Genomic DNA, 23150 nt, shown 5'->3' with positions numbered 1-23150 from the left:
CTGACCATTGCCACTTTCTCAATAGCTACATTTTTGGCTATTTTTTTTATATTCGTCATTATGGATTAATAAAATTAGCTTTAACTCATTTAACTTCATATTTCAAGTGGTTCTTATCTGAAACTTTAATTTGTTGTTTTATTTACTGCCTTTTATTGTGTTTTTTCTTTTGCCATGAAAGAACATGCATTTCAATTATCTTTATGAGCTTGGCTCCCCTCAACTATGAATGGCTATATCAGAAATCATATCCGTTTCCGCTTTAAGACCAACAAATATCTCCTTCACTTTGGCTTTGGATAATTTTATTGTTCAGTGGGCCTTTTTTCCCTCTCAGTGTTGGCTCTTTGCCCATTAAAATGAATGAGAGCTATTCTTTTGTTGCTTTGATTCACATCCTTGTTTGTTGTTGCTGTTCGCTTTCTTCCTCTTCATCATCTCATAATGGTATCTGTGTTCATTTATTGTAGATAATTTAGCTGTTTTTTTTTTAACAGAAGTCGGTAGATTCTTGTGAAAGTGTTGGTTGCCATTGGATGGCAAATTCTTTATTCGCTTTTCATTGCATTTCGTTGTTAAATGAAGCGAACTGACAAATGTGAACACTTAACTAAGTTATCAAGACTGAAGCATTCCCCGTGGATTCAGTCGTGTTTCCTGCCGGGTGTTGATGTTAGTTTGCCAGCAGCGTCATTTGGCGTGGTTAAATGCAGCTGTTGGCATGAATGTTTGCTTATTCGGATAACATAAAGAAACTAAAGGAGGAAGAGTATTCAGTTCGGCAAGAGAGAATTTTCGACACCCGTCGTATCAAATTTAATGGCATTAAGCCACACTTAAAACTTAAGCAACGATTGTTGGAAAAAAATTTTCTTTGACCAATTTGAGCTGCCAATTCCAGGTTTAAAAGTAATTATAAGTTGATATGATTACGAATTTGTTTTTGTCCCCCCAAAAGTATGCTTCAAGTTTTATTTTTCAAAAAATTTTACTCTTTTTATATAATTTTCAGGCCTTTTTTACCCTATTTCTTTGTAATGAAAGCGAAATCACTTTATAAACAAATCAAGCTTTTCATATTATAGGGTATTCAAAGGTATTGGCTGTTAAGTAAATAATTGCGACTATGATCGTGTGGGGCCCAACTTAAAACTTAAGCAACGATTGTTGGAATAAAATTTTCTTTGACATATTCGATCTGCAAGTTCAGTTGATTACGATATTGTTTCGGCTCCCCTTAAAGTATGCTTCATATTTTGGCTCTCACCAAATTTTAGCCTAATAATATAATTTTCAGACCATTAAACCCCACTTTTTGTAATGGAAACGAAATTACTTGATAAGCAAGTACAAGCGTGCTAAGTTCGGCCGGGCCGAATCTGATATACTACCCACTATTGCTCGCGTTTGTCAAGTTCTTTGCCCAATGTCTCTTTATAGGCAAACAAATGATAATGGATAAGAATTGCTATGCTTTTAGAGCTATGCGAAGTTATGAACCAATTAAGGCTATTCTTGGTTTGGATGTTACAGACTAAAATTGAAGTAATTATGCAAAATTTCAGCCAAATTGGATCCTATATAGGCTCAAGTAGTATAATCGGGGATCGGTTTATATGGGAGCTTTGTCAGGCTACGCATCGATTTGGCCCATACCTGGCATAGTTGTTGGAAGTCATAACAAAACACCTCATGCAAATTTCATTCAAATGGCTAGATCGACTTAAATGTCAAGACGATCAAAAATTTACACACTTTATGGGGTCTTAGACGAAAATGTCGAGGTGTTATAAACAGAATGACGACATTAATATACACTCATTGAGGGTATAAAAAGTCAACCTTTGCATGTTACAGGGTATTCAGGGCTGGTAAGTTGATAATTCGGACTATGACTGCGTTAGGCCCAACTTCATACTTTAGCAACGATTTTTGGAATTTTTTTTTTTTTGCGAATTTGTGTTGCAAGTTCCGCTATATTTCAGAATCTAAAAGTTTTTCAACATACACTAGTTTGAAATTGATGAAAGTTCATATGATTACGAATTAATTTTTGTGCCTCCAAAAGTATGCTTCACACTTTGCTTTTTACCAAATTTCATTCTTAATATATAATTTTGCCTATTTCTTTCAATGAAAATTAAGTACTTTATAAACAAGTCAACCTTTTTATTCAAAAGTCCTGGATCGTAAGTCGATAATTCAGGCTATGACTGCGTTAGACCCAACTTTAAACTTAAGCAACGATTTTTGGAAAAAAAATTTTGGCGAATTTGAGTTGCAATTTCAGCTATGTTTCAGAATTTACAAGTTTCTCTAAAAATACACAGTTTGAAATTAATGAAAAAATTATATGATTACGAATTTATTTTAGTCCTCCCAAAAGTATGCTTCAGATTTTGCTTTTCACCGAATTTCAATCTAAGAATATAATTTTCCCTATTTCTTTGCAATGAAAATTAAATCACTTTATAAACAAGTCAACCTTTTATATTATAGGGTATTCAAAATTGCTGGATCGTAAGATGATAGTTCAAACCATGGCTGTGTAAGACCCGACATGAGCAAAGTTGATGGAAAAAATTTTTCTTTCACAAATTTGAATTATATTTAAAAATGTTCAGGCCTTTTTTACATGTGCGCGGCTTAAAATTTATTATAGGTTGATATGATTACGAATTTATTTTTCGTCCCCTAATTATATGCTTCATATTTTGGTCCCCATAAAGTATGCTTCATACTTTTTTTCAAATTTTACTCTAAAAATATAATTTTCATGTTGGAATGATTACAAATTTGTTTTTGGACCCCGTAAAGTATGCTTCATATTTTTTTTTTTTCAAATTTTACTCTAATAATATAATTGTCAGGCCGTTTGAACCCCATTTCTTTGTAAGAAAACGAAATCACTTTATAAACAAGTCAACCTTTTCATATTATAGGGTATTCAAAAGGCTGCTGGCTGCTGAATTGATAATTCTAACCATGATTATGACTGTGTTTTTGTTCCCATTTTGGGCCCCTAAAATTATGCTTCAATTATTCTTTCTCATCGAATTTTAATCCCATTTTGGAATTTCCAGGTTGGAAAAATTTTGTTGCTTTGTAAAACAAACCAAATCACTCTATAAGTATATCACTATTTTCATGTTTTAGGGTACTCAAAAGTCTCGTTTACTGAGTTGGTATTTCACACTACGACTGTGTGGATGTTTTCCATTGCAAGAATACATAAACTATGATTTTGCAGCAAATGCACACCGAAATGTTATAAATTGCATGTTTTCATGGCACGAAAGAGTCATCGTCATAGTAGACATCATCATGCAGCAAAAGACAAGCACGGCCAACAACTTCAAATATATACAACACTTTACAACTCAAGCGTCACGAAACTCGTAACAGTTGTGCAGCATAAAAAAGCGAACGAAACGAAATAAAATAAATATTGCAAACATATTTCACAGATGTTTCATAGATGATAGGGATAAGGAATAAAATTGAAAGGTCTACATTCCACAAATAAAAGCAAGCAAAGCAAATGAGGAATGGTACCAAAGCTACTACTAATGTGTGGGATAGTAAAAATTGGGACCGAAAGTTACCTAGTGAGCTCTTAGTATAGGTGATGTCTAAGAGACTTAAGCCTTCCTTGATTTTTTTTTTTTCATTTTTAAAAAACTGCCAAGACTACCATGTAATGAGGATGTGCAAAAAATCATAATTTATGCCATAAAATGGAAATGAAATTCATAATGACATTCACTGCTCATCCGAAAGATAAAATGTTCTAGTCCATACACAATCTTATGGTTGCTCGGAATTTATGTGCATTTCTTGTATGTTTATGGTTTGTGAAGTCATTAAAAATGTTGATATAATTATGAGTTTGTTATTGCAGCATAATATGAGAGCACCTGAAAGTATGCTTCAGATTTGATACTTCGTATATTGCTCAAAGTATGTGGAGAGATATATTTTTAAAGAATTGAAAACTTTTTTGGACACTTTATTGTTGCATAAAACTAAATATTTCTTGAAAATGGGAATAGTTGAATTTTCTTATTGATTTTAATATTGAAAACGATGATCATCGAATCAATTATCTCATGATTATCAACAGGCAATTTTATTTACAGCATTTCTCAGTTTTGTGGACTAAAAGGGAAAGGTAAGGGGACATTTTTTGTCCCCTGTATTTCCTACAAACTAAAAGTTCCCGCATAATAAATAAATATTGATAAAATTCTGGCAGATATCTGCGAAGCTCATGGGCCATACTACACAAATGAGATTTTGGAATTAACTGGCATCTCATTTTGGATTTCCTCGATTTCTTTTCTACGTATCTACTCAGGTGTTTCCAGGGCAATTATGGTGAAAGAGAAAGGTAAGGTGAAGTCTGAATCGAAATATTCTCTTAGTTTGTAGGAAAGACAGGGGTTTCCTACAAACTAAGAGTTCCCGCATAATAAATAAATAATAATAAATTTATAGCAGATACCTGATTAGCTCCTAGGCCATACCACACACATGAGAATCGAATTAACTGGCATCTCAGTTTGGAGCTCGTGGATCTCTGATTTACGATACAATTCAGGTGTTTCCAGGGCAATTAAGGTGAAAGAGAAAGGTAAGGTGAAGTCTGGAGTATCCCCTATCTCTCCTACAAACTAAGAGTTCCCAAATAATAAAAAAAAATATTAATAAATTTATGGCAAATATTTGAGTAGCTCCTAGGCCATACCACACAGATGGTATCTCAGTTTGGATTTCGTGGATTTCTGATTTATGTTACTATTCAGGTGTTTCAAGGGCAATTATGGTTATTTCTGTAACTAGAGAACGTCAATTTGCATTTTCCAGCCGGACCCAACGGAATCATCTCAACGATACTGCAGGAGTCCCTTGGATTTACTCTTCTGTGGCCGCAGTGAATTTTCATTGTGTTACATACCCAGGGCATGGAGATTGGTCAGGGTGGTCTTTCTCCTCAAGGCGGGAAAAATAAAACAGAAGACGAAAAATTATTATAGATCCATCAATCTGTGTTTGTTTTTTCTCAAAATACTGGAGAACAGTATTTTGTACATACATTCCTGCCCGCGAAGAAATTCAGAATAGGCATATTAAGCAGATCTAGACAAAATTCGTGCAGATACGGTGAATAGCCACCGGGTAACACATTGACCCGGTAGCTATTCACCACATCTTGACGCACGACCCCCCCGGCGATATCCGAAGATCCTTTCCCAAATCGGTTTCGGTCTTAGACCGTGCTCAGCCTCTCCACCACATCTGCGGAATGAAACTAAACACATCGGTATGAATTTGAGACTACCGGAAATATAATCCTGGGAAGCGATTTACAACCTACGAAACTTAGGGTTTATGTAGACAGTATTGCGGCCCACAAGACTTTGGGATTGAGGACAATAAGTTCGAAGTGTGTGGCAGGGTATGTTGAGGATGAGCATTTGCTCTGCTCATGTCTGGGTCTATAGGGTCTACACCAACTTATGAAGGTGATTATCTGGGAAGTCTCCTCAGGTACGAGACCAAGAAGGGATAGAGATCTTCCAACTAGGGTCTTAAGCCCTTAAAAGGATCATTTGACTCCCGATTTTGCTGAAAGTTTCAAATTTTCAAAAGTTTTCCATCAATGATTTCCAACTCTAAAATTTTAAAAGCTGCATTGCGACTTTCCTTTGGATTGCCACTTAAAAATATTTGAAAAATTTGCAAAAACTAATGCTAAATTTCACAAGTCCTTGGTTTATGTCTCAGCTAAAACATTCTTAGCTTCCCATATTTTTACTTCTTAACCAATATTGGCTTGTTTCCTCTAACTATTTATAGTATGTCTCGTCTTAATTTGTCAGCGTATTTATTGTTATTGGTTCGTTAGCTAGGTTTTGATGATGCATCTCACTTACCTTTAGCAGAAAAATTTAAATATATTAATAAAAATATCCATGAGTATTTATTAAGTCCTTTTGTTGTCAGTGGTAGTAGTTGGAGACGACGACGATGACAACGTTGCAACAGCGATGACTTGCTGTGGCTGTTACTTATGGTGATGTTGTTGTTGTTGCTGCTGCTACTCTTACTGTGATACACCTGCTGTTGCTGATTGTGGCAATATTGCTGTGGGTGTTGGTCTTCGGGCTGGCTAAGATAGTGCAGCTGATGCGGCTGCTGCTGCATTAGGGGATGGGTTTTAAGCAGTTGGTGATGTTGCTGCTGTTGTTGTAGCGATGGTGTTGTTGGACGAGGATATTCCCATTGTTTTTCAGGGTTTTGTGGTGCGAGAGATTTTGTTGATGACGATGATGGTGATGATGGCAATATATGTCTATGCTGCTGCTGTCGCTGTTGTTGTTGTATTCTTTGTATAATTGGCAGTGTTGTGGCAGCAATAACAGCTCTCACAATATGCTGTGCGGTTTGTGGCAATGCGGTTACCGCCTTGCCGTACAGTGTTGCAATTGTGGTCACACATATACGTACTACACTTAACAACAGTATCTTCCACATATCGTAAGCAGGGTTGAGACTGCAAGGATTGCAAAGGGATCTGTTGCTAATCGCTTTGTTGCTGCTATTTCTGATGCTATGGCAGTTGCTAAGTCTTGGTGGCGATGTTGATGGTGGATACGATAAATTTGGTTTTATGTTAAGACTTTGCTGATGCTCGTAATGGTGGTGATGATGAGTTTCGTGATTAACCTGCTGCTGCTGCTGAAGCTGTAGCTGTTGATGAATCTCTTGCTGTTGGACATGTTTGGTTGTTGTCTTAGCTAAGCTAGTGCTTGTGGTTTTAACTATGGCTGGTGCTGTTGAAAACTCTACAAATGTTTTACTAGGACCTAATGATATTTGTGGTTGTTGTTGTTGCTGCTGTTGTTGTGTTCCTTCTTCTTTTTCTTCTTCTGCTACCAACAATTTTCGCTGACCTTTGATGGTTGATGGCAAATGAAATTTTCTTTTTCTCTTACGCCTTAAATAGCGTTTGCATAAAGCCAGTCTTTGTTTTAAGTCAGTAGTTGATGTAGATGTCGCTCTAACCACTGCTGCAATGGCAACGCCATTCTCAAAGCTTTTAAAGCTTTCTAAGCTTTTTGTATATTTGCCAAAGCTACAACTTGATGGTGACGGACCATTCTCAGGTCCTCTGTTGTTGGTTCTATATTTGGATTTTTTAGCATTTGTTTTGCCATTAATTAAAAAAGTCTCATAATTTCTATTTTTGGATAAAGAAGACAACCTTTGTTCATCATTTGCTTGTAGATGGTGCTGTTGATGCTGCTTGTGATGATTGTTTTTAATGCTATTGCTTGAAAGTTTACTAGGAAACAGCTTTAAGCTCGTCCCTCTAAGCCCTTTCCCCAAGCCTTTTCTCCATGAGAAAGCCAAATGCAGCTTTTCTTTGAATATGGGATAGTTGGTTTTAAGCCTGGGGGCTTTTAAAGCTTTTAAGCTGAGACCCGTTGTTTTCCGTCGGGTTTTGTGATTTATATAAAGCTTTTTATTTATAAAATCGTCTTCGTCGTTGTGCAGCAGCATGTTATTATTGTAGGTGGTTTATCGGTTTAAAGGCTTTTTTAAGCTTTTATCAAAAACGAGCCATTAATTACCAATCCATGTAGCTGGCAGAGGGGAGGAAAAGGAGGGTAGCAAGTTCGATATAATGGACAAAAGAAAAGAAAGGCTGAGAGCTTTTTAACAGAAGATAGATGGTAGAACTATGATTTTGTCTAAATCTTTTAGAGATTTTCTTAAAGCTTTTATGGCAAAAGCTTCTTAAAGCCTATTTCTTAAAAGCTTTTTATGAGTTTTTCAAAAGCTTTGATGCCAACAGCTTTTCTTTGTATGACTCAGGAGAAGCTTTTTTAATCTACATCACATTTTGCATTTCCTTTCTTCTAAGCTTGTTTTATTTGCCTTGCTGGTTTATGTTGCATGTTTTTAGGGGTTGTTTTTTGTATTATTATTATTAATATGGCGAGTATTGCATTTATTGTTGTAGTTCTTTTGCAGACCTCTAATAAAAGGTGCTTTTGTAGCTTTTGTGATCTTTTGTGGTTTTTAATTTGTATTATTATCAGTTCTTTAACAACCCAAAGAGCTTTTATTTCTATTTTTTCTTAAAAATTCTGCTTAAATTTTGCTTGTGCTTTATGTTTAATTTTTTAAATTTCCTGCGAGTGCTTTTGTTTGCTAGGTGTTCTTGTTGAAGTTGTTGTTGTGTTAAATGCTGCTGCTGGTATTTTGTTGTTGTAGTATTTTTTCTTCTTTCTTTCTTCCGCTTCTCTCTAGGTGCCTTAAAGTTTAAGCTTATGTCTCTATGGTTTTTTTTTTTGGTTGTGTTGTCGGTAATTTATCGCTGCTTATTCTTGATTTGAATTTGTTTTTTCTTTACAATTGCCAGTATTCGTTAGTTCGGTGTCTCTTATGTTTATGGCAGTGACGTATACTGTGATATAAAAAGTTCTTCTATTTGGTTGCTGTTGTAGTTGTTGTTGCCCCTCTCGTTGCAGATAACTCCTGCAGAAAAGATAAGTGAGAAGAAAAATGTTATGAGATTAATGGCTTCAAATGTTTTATTGTGTGTATGTGTGTGTGTGAATACATTTATGTTGAAGCTTATTCCTTAAGGTATGCTACAGTTTTATGTGTTTCATGGAAAGTTTATGCAGATTTAACCGATTTCTTGTCCTTATCATTTTATTTATACCTTTTCAGTGATGAGGGTAAAAGATAATTGGCAGATAACTTTAGACAGATGGTAAGACAGTTCTAAATGAATATAGGTGAAGTTAAAATATTGAATTGAGGAATCCAAGAGCTATCAAAAAACGCCACTTAGGTGTTTTGAACAACAATTAAATTTTAAAAATAAAATTTATAAAAAGTGTTCGTGTACAAACCTTTTGTTTTTTCTTTCCAAGGAATGTACAATTGGCACTTTTAATTTTCAGTTCACAAATTTATTATGTATCAAAACGATGGGTAAGTGCAATATAGTAACAAAGGTGCAATATAATTTAGGTTAAATCAATTCGTGCAATAATAGTTTTAATAATTTTAATTTAGCTTATAAAATTCATTTTCATTTTTTTTTTGTTGTAATTTGAGATTTTGAACTTTGTTATTTTCCAATTTTTGTCTTTTTATTAAACTTGTTTTCTTTTCTTTGGTTTACAAAAGTTGATTTATGTACATTTTCTTTTTTATACACTTGGTTTCACATTCACATTTGTTCTTAATTTTCAAAAATTCTAATTCCCTTTTTTGTTGCTTTTGTTTGTTGTCACGGGGAGAGCGAACGTTTTGTTTAAGGTATCGATCACTAATAATTATTTTGACTTCTTCTTTTGTCACTGAAGCCGGCTGCTGATTGAATTCAGCAGACGGCAACAACAACCATGAGATGAAAAAACTTGTAACTAGCGGCTGCTGACACACACACATACATTGCATATGCATGCAGTGACAACCCGCTAGTTATTGTTATGTGCAAAAGTTTAGCACTACAGTGCTGAGCAAAAGTTTAGCACTATGCTAAACAAAAAGTGTAATCCAAATCTTAATCAAACCATTGATATAGGGGGTCCGTATCTAATGGGCATAACCAAGCCCTATTTTATATGGATGCTTATGGCTTAAAGTGCCCTTTGCATTCTGGCTTACATTGGAACTACTACGGATCCAGGAAATACCATGTTTTTCCTGGAACTGACGAACTTGAACGAAAAACATCACTGATTGATGGATTAAGCTGGTTGGTGTATGCAAAGAAATGATATGACAGAAATGATTAGCCCCAGAGTCTCTGAAGCTGAATGTATCATTTGGGATACTATTGGGCATTTCGAAGGGACTCTGAGTGGGAACGATGTAATACAAAAAACTAAGGACAATAATCGCATATAGTCTCAATTCCAGAAATTAGCGATGTCTGTTTTTGTCTAATATAACAAAGACCCTGGGTTTTAGGCCAGACCCCAGCCTGGGGACCTTAGAAAGTTCTCCATGATGATTGACGAGCATGCGAGTGTTTGTGGAAATATGTATTTGCTGGAAGAAGCTATGATATATAGATGGCAATATCTAACTACGATGAGTGCCCGGGCATTGCGACGTGAAACGAGTTGTCTCACAATCTATAGGTTAGATCTGACAAATCTTCAAAGCGTTAAGGCTGACGGTGTTGTGCACTAGGCCGGAAATGTCCCATATACGTTCCAATGAAACCCCACTGCCGTTGGGTTTTAGTGGGCATTCGCCAGCCAAAGGCAAAGATTCCAGGCGCTATCATGAATCAGGACGGAGATGGATACACTCCCATATCCTGCAAATGAAACATTTTACAACATATGGGCGTGTGGAGTGACACTGTGCGAGAACAACATATGCGAGATTGACCAAAAAAAGTTTCGACCAAATTTACAATGACATTCATTGTCGATATAACTTTCTACGGGAAACTAATTCAATTTGTAAAATCCATTTCCGACCCTATAAAGTGTATATATTCTTGATTAGCGTAAAAATCTAAGACGATCTAGCCATGTCCGTCCGTCTTTCCATCTGTCTGTTGAAATCACGCTACAGTCTTTAAAAATAGAGATATTGAGCCGAAACTTTGCAGAGATTCTTTTTCTGTCCATAAGCAGGTTAAGTTCGAAGATGGGATACATCAGACTATATCTAGATATAGCCCCTATATAGACCGATCCGACGGTCTAGGGTCTTAGGCCCATAAAAGTCACATTTATTATCCGATTTTCTTCAATTTGGCCCAGATAGGTTCAGATTCGGGTATAGCTGCCATATAGACCGATCTCTCGATTTATGGTTTTGGGCCCATAAAAGGCGCATTTATTGTCCGATGTCGCCGAAATTTAAGGCATTGAATAAGGTTAAGCCCCTCGACATCTTCCTGGAATATGGCACAGATCGGTGCAGATTTAGATATAGCTGCCATATAGACCGATCTCTCGATTTAAGGTCTTGGTCCAATAAAAGTCACATTTATTGTCCAATTTTGCCAAAATTTGGGACAGTGAGTTGTGTTAGGCCCCTTGGCATCCTTTTGCAATTTGGCCCAAATCGCACCAAATTTGGATATAGCTGCAATATAGACTAATCTCTCGATTTAAGGTTTTTGGCCCATAAAAAGCCTATTTATTGTCCGATTTCGCCGAAAATTGGGAGAGTGAGTTGTGTTAGGCCCTTCGATAGCCTTCTTCAGTTTGGATTAGATCGGTTCAGATTTGGATATAGCCCCCATATAGACCGATCTTTCGATTTAAGGTTTTGGATCCATAAAAGGCCCACTTATTGCCCGATTTCGTCGAAATTTGGGACAGGGAGTTGGGTTAGGCCCTTCGACAGTCGTCTTCAATTTGGCTCAGATCGGTTCAGATTTGGATATAGCTGTCATATAGACCGATCTCTTGACTTAAAATCTTGGCCCCATAAAAAGCACATTACTGTCCGATTTCGCTGAAATTGTGACTTATATTAGGCTTTTCGACATCCGTGTCGTATATGGTTCAGACCGGTCAATATTAGGTTATGGCTATCAAAAATACCAATATTTTGTTCTACAAAAGTGAAGAATGAAGTGTACTTATATGACCTCTCAATATCCGTGTCGAATTTGGTCCATATCGAACCATATTTCGATATAGCTGCTATGAGGGCATTATGACGAAAGGTGGTTTACATATATACGCGAGGTGTTGGGTATCCAAAGTTCGGCCAGACCCAACTAAACGCCTTTCTATAGGTTTACTATGACGTTTTCTTTGGCATGAACCAAGTATGGTCCGGGCCAAAACCAGATATGGCTCCCATATAAAGCGATATCCAAAATATACTTTTTGAGCGTCTACAGGGCGTAATATTTTTCCGATTTGGTTGAAATTTGGCACAGTAGCTTTTTATATACCTTATAATATACGCACTAAGTTTGGTCGAAATCGGTTCAATACCTGATATAGCCCCATGCAAAACGATTTCCTGATTATAATTCATGATCCTTTTGAAAGCGTAATCCATATCCGATTTGGCTGAAATTTATGGCGATAGGTTAACGATAACCCGTACCGACTTGACATCCAAAGTTATGTGGCATTTATAATCAAAAGCATCAATCTAGCATCACGACTGTGGATGTGACAAAATGGGCTGTTCGAATAAAAAATCATTTACTATTCCTCTTTGCCATATCTGCCTGCCCAAGTATCCTTTACCGAAGATCTGTTAAAGGACCAATCGTTCATATGACAGCTATATCTAAATATAGTCCGATCGGAACCATATTTAGGTCAGAAGGGAAGCCTTAAACTACTCACTTTTTCAAATTTCAGCAAAATCGGATGAAAAATAAACCATTTATGGCCATTAGACCCTTTATCGATCTATATAGCAGCTATATCCAAATGTGGTTCGATTTGGCCCGTTCGAGAACTCAACCAGCGTGCATCAAAAAGACGTAACTGTGCCAAATTTCAGCCCAATATCTCAATTTTTCAAGGCTGTAGAGTGATTACAACAGAAGGACGGACAGACGGATAGACATCGTTAAATTATCTTGGATTTTTCCGACGATCCGATATATATATATACTTTGTAGAGTCGGAATTTGATATTTCTATGTGTTGCAATGTGACTAAATGAATATACCCCCTATTCTATGGTGGTGGGTATAAAAATTTGTAGGGTCGAAAATTGATATTTCGTTGTATTGCAAAAGGAAAAACAAAAACCAAATACCTACTGTTTCAATTAATTGGACGGCAAAGTGGTGCAGAGGTTAGCATGTCCGCCTATGACACCGAGCGTCTGGGTTCAAATCTCGACGTGAACACCAGAAAAATTTTCAGCAGTGGTTCTGTCATGTTAGAAACTTCTCCACGAGGAGGTGTTGTTATGCGACCGGACTCTGCATTAAAAAGGAGGCCTCTTATCATTGGGCTTAAACATTAATCGGAAGACGGATATGAGAGAAGTATCACCTGTTCCTTTAAGGAGTGTTCTTGAAAAATTTATTTAACATTTTTTAAGAGCGTTTTTAACAATCAAATATTATTCGGCTGCAGACCATAGGGTAATCTGTTTCTATTATAAATGGAACTGAAAAAAAACTTGTTTTTTAAAGTTAGGCAGAAAAATGCGTTTATTTTTCGACAAAGTACCCGAAAAAGCCCTTATATTCGCTCGAAGGTGATAATATCAATCTAAAACACCTTTGTCCCAAATTCGTGTTCATCAACAAAAAGTTTCTGATAACCATTAAGCGAGGTATTCATACTTAATTTTTGAGTTTCTAGCAATTCAAAATAACAATACACGTATCGCTAACGTAGTTTTAAAAGCTCATCAAATATCGCAAAATAAAACCCCAGCAGTAAAATATTCTGCGACCCATTCTTCATAACTCCGTCCACAACGCTACAATAAATCTCTTTCGTATGTTATGGGTATTTAATTATCATGTTCGGGCCTTAAATTAACAAGTACGTGCCTATTAATCTAATTGTGCAACATAACACAGTGGGAGGATTTTTTCTATGACGCTGAACGCCTGGCGAGAACATCAGAGAAAAATGTTCAGCGGTGATTATCCTCTCCTAATGCTGGCAAGATTTGTGAGGTACTTTGCCAAGAAAAAATTTCTCCCCAAAGATGTGTCACTCTGCCCCACGCCGTTCGGATTCGGCTATAAAAAGGATGACATCACTTAGTGATATGTGAGAAGTTTGTCCCTATTCATTAAAGGAATGTTCATAGGCAAAATTGCATTACGTAAGACCAACAACTTGCGAATGTTCACATCCGCTAAACCATGCAGGTTCTCAAAGAAATGAGAACCTAAAATGGAACTCCTTCTGACTGCCATTGCGGGACACACACACACACAGAATGTATTCTATAGTCTTTTCTTCTTCGATGTCCTCATAAAAAATGCAAATTTTGCTGATACAAGCAGAGTATATCTCCTTAAGCCAAGGAACCAGCTTATAATACAACCGCTGATACATCATCAGGGCCTCACGACTTAAAGTAGTCGAAACTTCTTATAGCCCAAAGGATTTTCGGCTCAGACACAATATCCCTAATAACCTCCGACGAATGCATACCAGTGAAAACCTCTTCTGGTGCCACGTTGTCCGTTGGAGAATTTCCCGGGAAATGTGTATCAACGAGTAGCACTAGTGTTTCCTCACTAGACATTGTCCATACATTCTCAGACTTTTGAATATACTCCACCGTAATAGGTCTCGCGGGCAGAATCTTCCTTAGCCTAGAGGCCTCATATGTATCCTTCACGGAGCTCCAGAATTCTACCCAGGATTTGTTCTGAGCCTCAGCTCGATATTATTTTTTCTTAGCTCAGCCTTATAGATGCCCCAATCGTGTAGTGCTCTGGCGGCTTTCGCACTGTTGAAGAGTTTTCTGCAGCCATTCCTTGGACCAACAAGCTCTGGCGTCCACCATGGCAGTCGCTGTTTGACCCTTCAGCACTAGGACATGGTGACACAAGCGAGTTATTCAGGGCCTGTGTGATCCGCTAGACCAGTATGTCTATATCCTGCGCAGTTGTCACTTCCTTTTCTGGTCTAGAAGGGATAGACCAAGAAATTGATCTAGAAAACCCTAAAAAAAAAAATTTAAATTGCTTTTTTTCACTTTCTCTCCCATTGTGCCATAACTTACAATGACGCTTAAGTTATTGTATGTATGCGTATGCTAATGGGAGTATATTAAAAGTGCATACATGTAACTTCATACTATGAGCGTTGACTAATGCTTTACAGAGCCATGGGTACTGTTTCCATAAATTCAAATGTATGGGGATTTGTATCATGCTCTACTTCCGCATATTTTTTTTTTTTTTTGACATTCCTCTTCATGGGTTTCCTTCAACAAATGTCATCACATGATGTCTGGGTTACTGCATTGTTAGACTTTTCCCACCTCTCTTATGCTTCGGCGGGATACTGTTATAATGATAAATCATTTGGCACACACAATCCTAGCAAAAATTCAATTTTGCATATGTTTTTAGTTTTTGTTTTCAGTTCAGTTTTTGTTCTTCTTTTGTCCAAACACACTTAGCTACGCTTTCATTGCTCTAGCAGAGATTTAGGTATGTAAAAGCCTCTAAGGATAATGAATGATGGGTGCTGTGCCATTCATAGTGGGAGTTTTGAGTACGACGAGTATGTTTTTGGGAACATTTAACCCCGGGATATTTAGATTTTTGCGTATTCGCTTTGTTTTATTCGTTTTTTTAGAGGGTGCGATGGCCTCATTCCATATAATGAAATGGATGGCGTGATTTTGAAGGTGTTAGCCATGATGATGGTGATGATGGCTTTGCTTTGATTAATTGATTCAGAGTTTTTGATATATGGCACAAATATTTTTGCTTTGTTTTTTCTCTGTAGTTATGTGTTTTTGAAAGATATGAATTTTTTATTCAGGGATTGTAGTCAAATCCTTTGGGAATTTCATGAGAGACGAATAGAAGGCTTAGCCTTAGTAAATAGCATAAGAGAAATGAGTATAAATGAACGAAGTTTGAATGAATAAACTTTTATGAAGTTACAGTACTTTCACAATCCCATGGCAGCCAGTTGTTCGCACCGGATATACACGATGGAATCTTCATCGGCATGGCGCCTCAGTGTACGTGGTCGTCCTTTTTTCGTCATGGGAGAGGCATATAGCGGAGTGCCTTCTCCGCACGCTTCTGGTCCGTGCCGGGATTGACCCTGGTTCTGTTCGGTTTGCCAGAACCGCCTCCGATATGTGTCGGTGAGGTGTAACCAGTGCATGTAGTGGGTATATTGCCGGTCTTGCTCTGGCCTTCCGCCACTAAGGGAGTATAGTCACACTGAATATGTTGCAAGGTGATGATCAAACATAGACTGCAGTGGGTCCCAATCATCGCCTTCTTCGTCCTCGTCGGACTATGGACCCCGACGATCTCTCACGTGAGGCGGCAGCATCCCAGCCCCAATATTGCCAGGCCAATGCCGGGAAGTGTATCATTTTTATACCCACCACCGAAGGATGGGGGTATATTCATTTTGTCCTTTCGTTTGCTACACATCGAAATATCCATTTCCGACACTATAAAGTTTACATATTCTTGATCAGCGTAAAAATCGAAGACGATCTGGCCATGTTCGTCCGTCTGTCTATTGTAATTACGCTACAGTCTTTAAAAATAGAGATATTGAGCTGAAATTTTGCTCAAATTCTGTTTTTGCCTATAATCAAGAAGATGGGCTATATCGGACTCGAAGATGGGCTATATCGGACTATATCTTCATATAGCTCCCTTATAGACCGATCCGCTGATCTTGGGTGTAAGGCCCATAAAAGCCACATTTTTTATCCGATTTTGCTGAAATTTGGGACAGTGAGTTGTGTTAGGCCCTTCGATATCCTTCTGGAATTCGGCTTAAATCGGTTCATATTTGAATATAGATGCCATATAGACCGATCTCTCGATTTAAGGTTTTGGTGCTATAAAAGGTGCACGGATACAATGTGCTACGTCAGGATCGCTCAAGGAACGGGAAATTGGGGATTGACCTACATGATAAACCATTCCGTGCCGTATAGGCAGTGGTACTAGCAGACGAGTGTGATGGCATTCATTGTACGATCCCCACTAACCCCAGAATCACAGAATCAGCGAGCTGAATCTGGAAATAAACAGGGTAGTCTACGAATATATGCGTAACTTGTGGCTGGAACATTTGGGGGCAATGTAACTAAGGCACCGGTTAAGGCAAGCTGTGGTCTACTGTTAAGTCACTCTCGAACGCCGGTAGACGGGATGCCAGAATCTCAGTCAGTTTTGGCGATGTAATCGTGACTGATCCGAAAAAATGCACCAGGTTGCTCAACCTTCAATTTATTGTGCAACCCGAGAGTGACAGGGCGAATAGGGAAGCCGTTCGTTGTATCCATGGTCTCAGAACCGATGGACAGCCCCTCACAATTTACCGTGGACGAAGTTACGAATATTAACCAAGGCCCCCAAATAATCCAAAGCGTTGCGACCCGTCGAAATCTCTACACTTATGCTGAAGAATCTGGATCTAACTGGAGTAGAAAGCCTTACTAAGGTCCTCAGCCTGTCTTTGAACTCTCTTATAGTTCCCGATGTCTGGAAAATGGGCAGAGTGCTCTCGCTTCTGAAGCCTGGAAAGGACCCAAGTTTGGAAGAGCCTGTACAGACAAATCTGCCTTCTATCACCAGTAGCCAAGACGCTTGAGGCATTACTCCTCACGAGCCTCGTAAGAAAATTTCCATTCCCCAAGCATCAGCATGATTTAAAGAGACTGCATAGCACAACAACAGCTGTACATACCGCACACATTTGTTGTGGCTTCAACCAGCCCAGGCCATGTTATAGGACGGTCCTCGTGGCACTGGGACCTGTCAAAGGCAAAACGACACGGTCAGTCATGCCAAGCTATTTGAGGACATCGCCAACACGTCCCTCCACCCAGACCTGAAAAACTGGGTCCCGAATTAGCTGATAAAAAAGTCGAAGTACCGTAGAGTGAAACAGGGAGTTTCCCAAGGCGGGGTGATATCTCCGGCAGTGTTTAACGTCTACCTATCCTCCATTCCATCCCCTCCAGACTGCATAGAGATCGTATCATATGTTGGCGATTGTACGATCATGGTATCAGACCCCACGCATTGTTGACATCTGCGATAGATTGAACGTCTATCTCAACGAACTCATATTTGCGCCAAGCGATCCGAAGATATTTGCCACCAAATCTTCAGCCACATTGTTCACTACAAATACACGTGAGATGAATACTGAGCTGAAAGTGATGGACGATGGGAGAAGCCTTTAGAAAGATCTGCATGATCTAGAGCGTGAGGTTCAACGCTCCAAGAGAGAACCTCAAGATCAAGCGGCATATCAAGCGGGTGGGTCCTAGACATCACTCATGCAGACACGGTAGCAGATGCGGCAAATAGCTCCTTGGAGAACGACCGCCTCCCATTGCACCCTGAAGAAATTGACCTCCACCGGCAAACCAGAGTAGTTCTGGCTCAATTACGTTCCGAAATCCCCTCTGTAGGCACCCCATCTTAGTCGCAGAGTGCCTGGATCAAGACACTCAACAGAATCAAGCAGACAAAATGTAGAACACAACAAACTGCTACAACAACAACAACAACAGCATTTCAAAAAGGAATAATGCTATGCCCTTGAAATTTTGCACAAATACTATGGTTGCCCAAAAAGTAATTGCGGATTTTTCATATATCGGCGTTGACAAATTTTTTCACTGCTTGTGACTCTGTAATTGCATTCTTCTTCTGTCAATTATCAGCTGTTACTTTTAGCTTGCTTTAGAAAAAAAATGTAAAAAAAGTATATTTGATTAAAGTTTATTCTAAGTTTTATTTAAAAATGCATTTACTTTCTTTTAAAAAATCCACAATTACTTTTTGGGCAACCCAATACTTATTAGTAGGGGTTAGTTGGGAGCGTAGATGGGTTAAATTGGTCCATGTTTAGATGTGGCTCCTCTCATAAACCAATCTCCCAATTTTTACTTTTTGGTCCCCTTGAGAGCATAATTTTTCTGCCGATTTCAACAAAATTTCGCAAGATAGCTTCTATTATCTGCCTATTATCTGCCAATCGATCGGTCTCCTTAAGCCATCGATGGGAGCAATTAATTTTCTATTTTAGACAAAGTGTTTTGCCTATGACTTCCAATATTCATTGTTGCAAGTATGGTCCAAATCGGTTTATAACCTCATATAGTGCCCATAAAAATTGTCTAACTTGTCATATGTCATCCATAGTAGAAGCTGGCAAAATAACGATCGCACTATCGAAAATTTATTTTCTGTCTGAATATCGATTGATGTTTTTTCCTATCGATACTATCGGCAAAGATCTATTTTTCACAATTGAACACAAATAGGCGATCCGACACACAATGTATCTGTTGAAATGCATTGTGCCTATAGAGGGAGCAATTTTCATTCGGTTAGACTAAATTTTTTTTCTCTCATAACTTGCATCTAACTTTGCTATACTCACCACCGTTAATAGTTTTATTAATTTTACTATTTGCTTTCAATTCAAATGCGATGAAAACATCCGAAAAAACCTTTTCCAATTACAACTACTTAGAAAAAACTTTTTTTATTACTTTAACCCCACATGTAGTAAAGGTCTCCAAAGTAAATAGTTGCTAAAAAAAAATTCCAAAAACCATGGTAACTTTCTGTTTCTTGCCTAACTTTGTTGTTGTTAAAAATGTGTAGTTGACTTTTTAGGCTGACCTTAGATTTGAAAATGTTGCATAGTTTTGGCCCTGCACACTTAATTAAAAGTTTGTCATATTAATGCATTAATTTAAAATTACAGGGCCAAATGTCCCCACACTGGCTTTCAAGATTCTTTTCCACATACACACACACAAATTTAAGCAAACTCATTCCCCCATGTCCTTTATAAGTTAATGTTAACCTTGGCCAAAGTCTGTCCATAAACAACCTTTAGGGGCTCTGGGTAATAGTAATGACTTGCAAAAAGATTGTCCATCAGCCTAAGACAAACCCCAAAAGAAATTTGTTAATAACATAAAACTCTTTACAACTTTATCCTTTTTGCATTTGAAGGAGAACAACAGCCATTCTCTTCCTAAATTTGTTAACCGTGAGTTGGTATGTAGATTAAGGGGAGTAAAAGTGAAGGCTAAGATAAGGCCAGCCTTCTTCTTAGCCCTTTCTAAAATTTTTGTCCTAAATATTCTATGAAAATTGACATTGACAATAGTTGTAGTGAAAAATTTTCCCATTTCACTCTCTCTTTCTTTCGCTTTTCATTCTTCTACACCACATGTGCACGGCAGCTGCTAAATTGCAAATGTCATAAAATTTAATATTTCAATAAGTGCCACTTTGTGTTTTGGAACTATTCCGCATTGCTGTCCCTTATTCTCCTGCATCGCTGCTCTTTTGTTTTGTCGTTACAGTGTATGTAAGTATCTTAGATGATGCGGTTGCTGGTAAGCATACTGCATTTTCAATGAGTTTTCAAACTCCTTAAAGTATGGCAAACCAAATAAATCTTTAACAATTTTCCAGCAGAGCAATTCAAAACATAAAGATGGTTATATATTCTTACAGGACACTGATGATAAGAATGGCAGAGACACAAATGGCTGCTAAACATATGAGCAAGGCCTCAACTTAAATAGAGGTTAGAGATACAGAGAGAGAGAGAGAGAGAGGAGTCTTAGGGAAGTTAATAAATTTTTGGCCAAAGTAGAGGAATCAGAATTATATAACATTATAACCGAGATCTTACCAAAATTAAAATGGGATTCATTAACGAAAGCGTGCTAAGTTCGGCGGGCCGAATCTTGGAACACACCACCACGGATTCTGCTAAAATATGGAGCTATATCTGGTAATAGACCGATTTGGACCGTACTTGGCACCGTCATTCAAAGTCATAACAGAACACTTTTAATCAAAATTTTATTCAAATCCGATAAAAAATCGCGGCTTGTAAGGGCTTGAAAAGTCAAATCGGGAGATCGGTGTATATGGGAGCTATATCAGGTTCTTGACCGATTTAGACCGAACTTGGTACAGTTGTTGGAAGTCATAACGGAACACACTATAAGCAAAATTTCAACCACATCCAAAAAAAAATTGCGCCTTAAGAAGTCAAATCGGGAAATCGGTTTATATGGGAGCTATATCAGGCTATAAACCGATTTTAACCATGCTTACACAATTTTTAAAAGTAATAATAGAACACTACATGCAAAATTTCAGCCAAATCCGACAAAAATTGGGGCTTCTAGGGGCTCAAGGAGTCAAATTGGGAGACCAGTTTATGTAGGAGCTGTATCAGATTCTTTACCGATTTGGACCGTACTTGGCCCAGTTGTTGAAAGTCATAATGAAACACCATGTACTAAATTTTAGTCAAATCGGAAAAAAATTGCAGCATACAGGAGCTCAAGAAGTCAAATCGGCAGATCGGTTTATAAGGGAGCTACATCATGTTCTTGGCCGATTTGAACCGTATTTAGCGCAGTTGTTGAGAGTCATAACAGAACACTATGTAAAAAATTTCAGGTAAATTAGATGAAAATTGCAGCTTCCAGAGGCTCAGGAAGTCACATCGGGAGATCGATTTATAGGGGAGCTATCTGATTATAGACCGATTTGGACCGAACTTGGCTCCGTTTTTGGGAGTCATGACAAAATGCTTTGTGCAGCCGAATCGGATGAATGTTGTGGCTTCCATGAAGTCAAATCGGGACATCAGTTTATATGGGAGCTATATCAGGTCCTTGACCACTTTGCACCGTACTTGACACCGTTGTTGGAAGTCATTACTGAACACTATGTCCAAACATTTAGGCATTATTTTAGATAATGGTTATTAGAAGTTGTAACAAAACACCACCTTCAAATTTTATGCCAAATTGGTCGCCCGAGCGCCCTCTAGAGGGTCGGCAGAACGGTTTTAGCACGAGCGATATCGGATTATGAACCGATTTCGGCCATAATTGGCATGGATGTTGAAAGTCGTAGTTAAATCTACAAGCAAGATTTCAGCCAAATTGGATAATTACAGGGCCCTCTAGAGGCTCATGAAGCCAAATCGATAGATCAATTTACATCGAGTTATGAACCGATATAGAGCATACTAAGCAGGGATTTTGACGGCCATAGCAAAACCTCACGTGCTACATTTCAACCAAATTGGATATTAATAGCGCCCTCTAGATGCTCATCTAATAATAGCAACCTCTAGAGGCTCATGATGGCAAATCGATAGATCAATTTACATCGAGTTTTGAACCGACATAGAGCATACTAAGTAGGGATGTTGAAAGCCTTAGCAAAACCCCACGTGCAAGATGAAGCAAATGGGATAATAATAACGCCATTTAGATGGTCAACTAGCAATAGCACCCTCCATAGGGCTTAAGAAGCCAAATCGATAGATCAAATTGCATCGAGTTATGAACCGACATAGAGCCTACTAAGCAGGGATGTTGAAAGCCATAGGAAAACCCAACGTGCAATATTTCAAGCAAATGGGATAATAATAGCGCCCTTTAGATGCGCATATAGCAATAGCACCCTTTAGAGGCTCAAGAAGCCATATCAATAGATCAATTTACATCGAATTATGAACATTGGTTTATGAGGGAGCTATATCAGGTAATAGACCGATTTGAACCACACCTACAACTTAGGTTGAAAAATATAACAAAATCCATGAGCAAAGTTACAACCGCCCTATAGAGGGCGCTATTATAATCCGATAAACGATATAAATCGATTGATCGATTTATATCAAGTAATGAACCGACAAAAAGTATTCTAAGCAAGGATGTTGAAAGTAATAGCAAATATGCAAGATTTTCGACAGAATTTGCTAATCCTAGTACTATTTAAAGGCTTTTATGGCAGCCATATATCCAAACATGATACGATCTCAACCATACTCTGTTCGGATATCGAGTGCCCAACTGCAACTCATTGATACAAATTGCAGCCAAATCAGATAATCAATGCTCCTTTAATGTGCTTAAGGCCCACGCTTAAGACCCTATGTCGGCCGATCGGTCTATATGGCAATTATATCCAAAAGTGGTCTGATTTGGACGATATTCAGTTCGATTGGCATTGTCCAACTCACTGTTCCAAATTTCTTTAAACTGTTGAAAATTGATATTTCTCTGTTAAAATAGTTTTTCAATCTTCCTTTTCCCATGAGAAAAAGCACCAAAACGATTTCACTTGTTTACCCAACTAAAAGTATGCCATAAAATTTGCCATTGGGCAACACCTCAAAAGTATGCAATAATTTTTCAACGATTCAACAATTTCCTCATGACATGCAATACAAAGCCTATGAAAAACATCTCGTTATCATTTTGTCTGTCAGTTTCATTATTTTTTTTTTTTTCGAACAATGTTTTCGTCTGAGTAGAGCTAAGAGGAAAACAACAAAAAACACTCATTGGCTATACCAGACGCGCCATTGAGCTCACTTTACCGCCTCAGCCAAACAATTGTCATAAAATTAAGTGTAAAA

The 23150-nt window shown here is 37.8% G+C and overlaps 1 protein-coding gene across 3 annotated transcripts in view; it reads right to left on the bottom strand.

The window, feature by feature from the left end:
- The window catches only part of LOC106080484 (neuronal acetylcholine receptor subunit alpha-7), a 189987-nt gene extending 183655 nt beyond the window's left edge, over positions 1–6332 (bottom strand). For all 3 annotated transcript variants that reach the window (XM_013241858.2, XM_013241859.2, XM_059364697.1), the window contains exon 1: positions 5937–6332. In XM_013241858.2, coding sequence (XP_013097312.2) covers positions 5937–6207 — 271 coding nt within the window. In that variant the 5' untranslated portion in view covers positions 6208–6332. The remainder of the gene's footprint in view (positions 1–5936) is intronic.
- Between the last annotated feature and the right edge of the window lie 16818 nt (positions 6333–23150).

Source organism: Stomoxys calcitrans, chromosome 3 (genome assembly GCF_963082655.1).
Source record: "Stomoxys calcitrans chromosome 3, idStoCalc2.1, whole genome shotgun sequence".
NCBI classification, from domain to species: Eukaryota; Metazoa; Arthropoda; class Insecta; order Diptera; family Muscidae; genus Stomoxys; species Stomoxys calcitrans.
The sequence above is the reverse complement of the archived record's forward strand: the minus strand, read 5'-3'. Positions and strand labels throughout refer to the sequence as shown.